Genomic DNA, 6,940 nt, shown 5'->3' with positions numbered 1-6,940 from the left:
ACTTTAAAGTGTGTAAATAAACTGAAATCTAATTTAATAAAAGATTACGGTATTTATTCAGCTGTAAATTTGCGAAATTCCTCCGACTCAAAAAACGACTGCCAAGTTCCAGAAAAAAGTCGGTGATTCTGCACCCAGTGACTTCAACAAGGTTACCTGGTAACGTCTTAGTAAGGACGCGAGATTCCCAGTGGGTACCTTGCATCCAACTATGAACTTCCTTCGCTCAATCGTAAGTTCATTTTTCAGTATTCATTATTCTCGAAAGGATTTCTACTATAAAGAAAAACTGTTCGATTAAATGGGAATTCATACTTCCATTATATTACCTAAAGGCTGTTGTTAAAAATAAATATAATAATATATTAAAGCTTTATACACTAAGGATATAACCGATGATAAGAATCCTTTAATACAAAAAGGATATTTATATCCATTTAATACAAAATAGATATAAATACTGAAAAAAGAAAGAGCTAAACAGAGAGATAGACACAGTTCATTATTATGCACAACTGATATTCACTCGTTATAAATCCAGAATTATTTACAACTCTTGTATTCATTAAATGACAAAAAACTGAACTTTTTCCTTTGCGTCTCTGAATGCTTAATGGTGGTGGTCGCCTTCTTATCGCTCTAGTTTACTCAACTTACGCCATCCTTGCTTTCTCTCTCTCTCTCTCTCTTTACTCATTCTTGATTAATATTGACTTTACTGAAATATTTATCAGTATTAATAAATGAAAGTGATATTTTGATCCTCACTAGTGATCCACTTGTTACCAAATGCTCAACCTCCATTTCTCCTGACACAGTTTGTGGTGGCCGTTGTTATGGCTGTGGTCTGCTCAACCTTGGCCATGCCTGGTGGATTAGGCTATGGATTAGGAGGACTGGGTGGAGGATTAGGTTACGGATTGGGTGGTGGATATGGCGGCGTCACTGTTGTCCGGTAAGCCAGTTTATTCTTAGTATTAATTCAACTCGATAATTCGAAGGAAATATTCTTTAACTTAAATAATGATTTTCCCTTAATCTTAAGGGAATCAAACCAGAGTCTAATAGTCTCCATCCTTCGGTTATCTCATAGACCGGTGGTAAGCAAAGTCGTTACCGTCGGCAAAGGATTCGGAGGACTTGGAGGATTTGGAGGACTTGGAGGATTCGGAGGACTTAGAGGATTTGGAGGACTTGGAGGATATGGAGGACGTTATGGTGGCTATGGATGGTAACTCTTCAAAATATCCATCGAATAAAAACATAATAAAAAAAAGTACATAATCTTCTTATCCTTTAATCGAAATGGGAAAAATATTGATTTGAAATTTCCTCTTTTGAAAACAATATTGTGAATAGCTAACAAAGGCTAAGATACTAACACAGCATTTCCAGCAAATTTCTGAAGCTAATGTTTAGCATTAATAGCATAATGAACTTTCAGAGTATTAATATCTCTTGGCCTTCGTCTGGAAGAAAGGAGAGAAACATGGAAATATAAAGTGGTCGGTAAACACACTTGTATGTCAAAAGAGGAACAGATTTAGTCTCCTCTTATAATGAGATAAGTAAAAAATGGAAGTATGAAGGATACTGACCTGTCAATAAGCACTTGTCTATTACCCACTGATAATGATATCACTTTCATTCATTCAGTGAAACTTCTCGAGTTCAAGAGAAGATGCAACGTATAATTATCGTAAAACAATTCTTCTATCTTAATAATTTATTTACATTTGTATCTATTGATAAATTTGATAATTTATTTATTTGTTTTTTAATAAGGGATCTCTTCATTCCTTTATTTCTTTCTAATGAACACCATACTCTTTGGGAGCTTCAATTTCAAGCTAATGGCCCCTGAGGATTTGTTCCATATGAAAAGGGTTCATCTTTTGAATAATAATAATAATAATAATAATAATAATAATAATAATAAAGATATATTATTTGGTACTTCATTTTTTCTCAAGGAAATCATGTAAGCAGAATGATAACTTTATGAAAAATTAAATAAAAAATAGATTGAAACTGACTGATAGAACTCGCAACACTGAAAACCTTATTTCCTTAGTATCACATATTTGTAAGTTTACAAGTCTACTATATTTATCAGATATCCAAAAAGGGCGTCACTCTTTTCTCATTGTTTTGAGACAAATCAGATGCTTAAGAACTTGTAAAAATTTTCAGTTGGCGATGATTTTTAATGATGCGTCAAAAAAAGTTACGAAAACTAAGATGTAAATGTCACTAATTAAATATATATATATATATATATATATATATATATATATATATATATATATATATATATATATATATATATATTATATATATATATATATATATATATATATATATATATATGTATATACACATATATATATATATATATATATAATATATATATATATATATATATATATATATATATATATATATATATATACATACATAAATGCACACACACTCATATATATACATATATAAAATGCATGTACTGTATGTGTGCGTAGGTATGTATATCGCATGTGTGTGCGTGATCATAAATGCATAAAAGAAAATAAAAAATCCACATACACTTGTGGATGGAATGGAATCGAATATAGAATTTAGGACGAAGGCCAAGCGCTGGAACCTATATGGTCATTCAGTGCGACCATACAATTGTGTATACGTACATTTGTAAAGTCGTTGTTTATTGCTTCTTTTATCAACTTAACTTTTCTAGTGAAGGTATCATGCCTTACTTTCAATGTTGTGAAGTCCCTTCCCTAATCCATAAACTTATTGCTCGTGAGGTTCTGGTAAGCTTTGTATTTCCTTTCGCATAATATATGTTGCAGCTGTAGCGAATTCTCTCGTAACAGTTGCTTTCAAAGATCATTTCTCTGTGTGTGGATGTAATCTATTGTGGATTCTGGAGGTTTCTGAGGACTTAAACCTAATAGAAGACATTCTTAGCTTCTTTTTAGCGCCTCGTTACGCATCATCAGCAAAACAATATTTTCTTACAAGTACTTAACTTCTGATTTGGTTTTGTAAAATAACTATGAAAAAATAGACAAGTTCTCTTAGGATATTTAAAGAAGATAACAGACTTGCATTTCTCACTCATATGATATATCAATTAAGTATTCTTTTCAAAAATCGCTTTTCAAAATCATATATTCATCTGGAATCTTGCGCCCTTTTCCTAAAGTCATGATTCCATTGACGTGATATTCTTGAGAGAAATTAATCAGGAAGAGCTACACAATCTGAATTCTGTTTTTCACTGAATGAATATAAGTGACTTCAGTAACTACAGTCATGGATATATTCTTATAAGTAGGTCGTAATTCATCATCCCGTTCTGTTTTGCTTCTTTCAGTACTAAGAGGAGAAGAGGTAAATCCCTTTTTTGATTTGTATGTTTACCACTCAAATTTTCATTTCTAATTTTTTCTTCTCCTTTCTCCCAAACTAATATGAAGAGAAGCTAATATTCAGAGAGTTCAACTTATCTGTTAATGCTACGCTTTTGGTACAAGAATCTGCTGGAAAATGCAAGGTCAGTATCTCAAACTATATTAGTTAGCGGTTATACGCAATATTGCTTTCAAAATGAGAAGTTTCCGAAAAACATTTCTTTACCTTTTGATTACAGGAAAAAAATAGTGTAACAGGCTACTGATTCATTTTTTATTACGTTTTTATTCGTTGTCTATGCCAAAAGGTTACCATCCATAGCCACCATAACGTCCTCCGAAACCTCCAAGTCCTCTAAATCCTCCAAGACCTCCGAATCCTCCAATTCCTCCGAATCCTTCGGCGACGGTAACCACTTTCTTTACCACAGGTCTGTGAGATGACTTAAGAAAACAATTAGACTCGGCTTTGATATGACTGATGCGTCACTCCCAAAATATACAATACGTTGACAGGAACTAATTTACTTCATAATAAAAGGATTAATTGGTATTTATCTCTAAACTGGACATTGACATGAGAAAATCCTTGTTTAAATTCAACATGAATTCCATACATATATCTTAACCATTTCACAATTGGAATAAATTAACAAGGGACATATCGACAGCTTACCGGACTACAGTGACTCCGCAATATACACCACCAAATCCCTGACTAAATCCTCCACCTAATCCGTATCCTAATCACCAGGCATGGCCAAGGTTGAGCAGACCACGCCCATAACAATGGCCACCACAAACTGTGTCATGAGAAATGGAGGTTGAACATTTAGTAACAACTGGATCAATGGAAAGGATCTGAATATCACTTTCATTTCAGTGAAGACAATATTGATCAAAAACGATCATCAAGTGAGAGAGAGAGAGAGAGAGAGAGAGAGAGAGAGAGAGAGAGAGAGAGAGAGAGAGAGAGAGAGATTTTTTTCTTCAAAATAAACTTACGACTGGGCGAAGAAAGTTCATTGTTGAATGTGTGTCTTCTAGAACTCCTGAAGATGGATTATGCAATGAGCCAGTTCACCTGACAGGAAACTTACGCCCTTGGGAGGGGATGAGTCAGCTGAATGCACTGGCGAAAAAAAAAGCTACGCCAGAGTAACAATTTTTTTCTCTAATTTTTCTCTTTCGTTCCTGCTTTCTGTAGGTTAGTGCCTGATCCAGTTTAGGGGCTTTCAGGGATATGCTATTTACCAAAGTAGCAGCATAAAAGAGATTGTTATCCACTCATTGTCAGGTTTCAACGTCTGTTCTTTGTGTGAAATATAATTACGTAATCTTCATGCCTTTCAGTTTCTATAGTTTTAGTGGTCCGTTCTTATAAATCTATAGGAATTTGTTACCCGAAGTCATCAGGTAATGATGCACTTCTAGACTGGTTATTTGATCAGCGTTTTTGTCCTGTTGTGCGGTGCTCTTTTAATTAAAGCTTAAACGCAAAGAACGTTTTTTAACTTCTACCTGAACATTTATCTTTCGGCAGGTGCAAAAAATTCCGTTAGACAAGCATATTCTCAAAGGCTTCTCTCATGACTGCGTTTCAAACATCCAGAAACATTTACTTTGAATGCCTCAGTTTATCCATACACATCTTTAGGAAGAATATACATAAATAATGAGGCATTCACTAGTTCTATTTTCAAAGTATCGACACAATCATTCTTTTGTGGCATCTATATAAGTACTTTTAAATCTAATCAGTCACTTCGTGAAGGTCATTTGTCTCAAATAGTGAGGAGCCTCTGGTTAAATGCGTCATGTTAACTAAGGATGACTGACGGAAGTCACAGTGGTCTGTAGGCGCACATGTACATACGTACACAAACAAGCATGCTCACACCAATATATATGCTTATACACACATATACATATATGTATATATACATACATGTATATATACATATATATATATATATATATATATATATATATATATATATATATATATATATATATATATATATATATATATATATATATATATATATATAAATATAATCATAGAGGATAAACTGTACTTGAAAGTGTGTATTCAAGTGTGTAAATAAATTGAAATATAATTTAATAGAAGATAACGGTATTTATTCAGCTATAAATTTGCGAAATTCCTCAGACTTCAAAAAACGACTGCAAAGTTCGAGAAAAAAGTCGGTGATTCTGAACCCAGTAACTTCAGCAAGGTTACCTGGTAACTTCTTTGTAAGGACGCGAGATTCCCAGCGGGTATAAATACCCGAGCACAAAGCAAGGAGGGCATAGCACTGCCTGACCATCAAGCAGACGCCTTCTGAAAGCAATCCTCCAACCATGAATTTCCTTCGCTCAATCGTAAGTTCATTTTTCAGTATTCATTATTCTCGAAAGGATTTCTGCTATAAAGAAAATTGTTCGATTAAATGGGAATTCATACTTTCATTATATTACCTGAAGGCTGCTGTTAAAAATAAGCATAATAATATATTAAAGCTTTATACACTAAGGATATAAGAGATGATAAGAATCCTTTAATACAAAATACAAGATGGAAATAAATATTGAAAAAAGAAAGAGCTAAACAGAGAGATAGGCATAGTTCATTTATGTGATATTCACTGGTTATAAATCAAGAATTATTTACAACTCCTGTATTCATTAAATGCCAAAGAACTGACATTTTTCCTTTACGTCTCTGAATGCTTAATGGTGGTGGTCGCCTTCTAATGGCTCTAGTTTACTCCACTTACGCCATTCTTGCTCTCTCTCTCTCTCTCTCTCTCTCTCTCTCTCTCTCTCACTCTTGATCAATATTGACTTTACCGAAATATTTATCAGTATTAATAAATGAAAGTGATATTTTGATACTTGTTACCAAATGCTCAACCTCCATTTCTCCTGACACAGTTTGTGGTGGCCGTTGTTATGGCTGTGGTCTGCTCAACCTTGGCCATGCCTGGTGGATTAGGTTATGGATTAGGAGGACTGGGTGGAGGATTAGGCTACGGATTGGGTGGTGGATATGGCGGTGTCACTGTTGTCCGGTAAGCCAGTTTATTTTTAGTATGAAGTCACCTGGATAATTCGATGGAAATCTTTAATTTAAATAATGATTTTCCCTTGATCTTAAGGTCTGGTCTGGATTTAAATACCAATTAATCCTTTTTTATGATTTAAGTTAGTCTTCTTATCGTGTTGTATATTTAGAGAGTGATCCTATGAAACCAGTCTAATTGTCACCATCCTTCGGTTATCTCATAGACCGGTGGTAAGCAAAGTCGTTACCGTCGGCAAAGGATTCGGAGGACTTGGAGGATTCGGAGGCCTTGGAGGATTCGGAGGACTTGGAGGATTTGGAGGACTTGGAGGATATGGAGGACGTTATGGTGGCTATGGATGGTAACTCTTCGCAGTACCCATCGAATAAAAACATAATAAAAAAAAAATAGTTAGTACTACATAATTTTCTTATCCTTTAATCGAAGTGGGAAAAA

General features: G+C 34.0%; 2 protein-coding genes across 2 annotated transcripts; both read left to right on the top strand.

Annotated features, from left to right (window-relative positions):
• The first annotated feature begins 209 nt into the window (after positions 1 to 209).
• LOC136848510 (glycine-rich protein-like) lies at positions 210 to 4,241 on the top strand. The gene is made up of 5 exons (XM_067120779.1): positions 210 to 232; positions 819 to 955; positions 1,094 to 1,231; positions 3,722 to 3,822; positions 4,168 to 4,241. The coding sequence occupies exons 1-5, from the start codon at positions 212 to 214 to the stop codon at positions 4,239 to 4,241; spliced, it is 471 nt and encodes a 156-aa protein (XP_066976880.1). The 5' UTR covers positions 210 to 211.
• A 1,438-nt stretch (positions 4,242 to 5,679) lies between these two features.
• LOC136848447 (keratin, type II cytoskeletal 3-like) lies at positions 5,680 to 6,940 on the top strand. Its single transcript, XM_067120734.1, has 3 exons — positions 5,680 to 5,801; positions 6,354 to 6,490; positions 6,708 to 6,940. The coding sequence occupies exons 1-3, from the start codon at positions 5,781 to 5,783 to the stop codon at positions 6,847 to 6,849; spliced, it is 300 nt and encodes a 99-aa protein (XP_066976835.1). The 5' UTR covers positions 5,680 to 5,780; the 3' UTR covers positions 6,850 to 6,940.

Source organism: Macrobrachium rosenbergii, chromosome 19 (genome assembly GCF_040412425.1).
Source record: "Macrobrachium rosenbergii isolate ZJJX-2024 chromosome 19, ASM4041242v1, whole genome shotgun sequence".
Lineage (NCBI taxonomy): Eukaryota > Metazoa > Arthropoda > Malacostraca > Decapoda > Palaemonidae > Macrobrachium > Macrobrachium rosenbergii.
Note: the sequence above shows the minus strand (reverse complement) of the source record. Positions and strands in the feature narration are given on the sequence as shown.

Bases quoted from the DNA above. Each gene is read 5' to 3' on its own strand.
- LOC136848510 (XM_067120779.1), top strand. From the start codon at position 212: ATGAACTTCCTTCGCTCAATC. The intron at 956-1,093 runs GTAAGCCAGTTT...GTTATCTCATAG, and splicing joins GGCGGCGTCACTGTTGTCCG to ACCGGTGGTAAGCAAAGTCG. The intron at 3,823-4,167 runs GTAACCACTTTC...CCTAATCACCAG, and splicing joins CTCCGAATCCTTCGGCGACG to GCATGGCCAAGGTTGAGCAG.
- LOC136848447 (XM_067120734.1), top strand. From the start codon at position 5,781: ATGAATTTCCTTCGCTCAATC. The intron at 5,802-6,353 runs GTAAGTTCATTT...CTCCTGACACAG, and splicing joins TGAATTTCCTTCGCTCAATC to TTTGTGGTGGCCGTTGTTAT. The intron at 6,491-6,707 runs GTAAGCCAGTTT...GTTATCTCATAG, and splicing joins GGCGGTGTCACTGTTGTCCG to ACCGGTGGTAAGCAAAGTCG.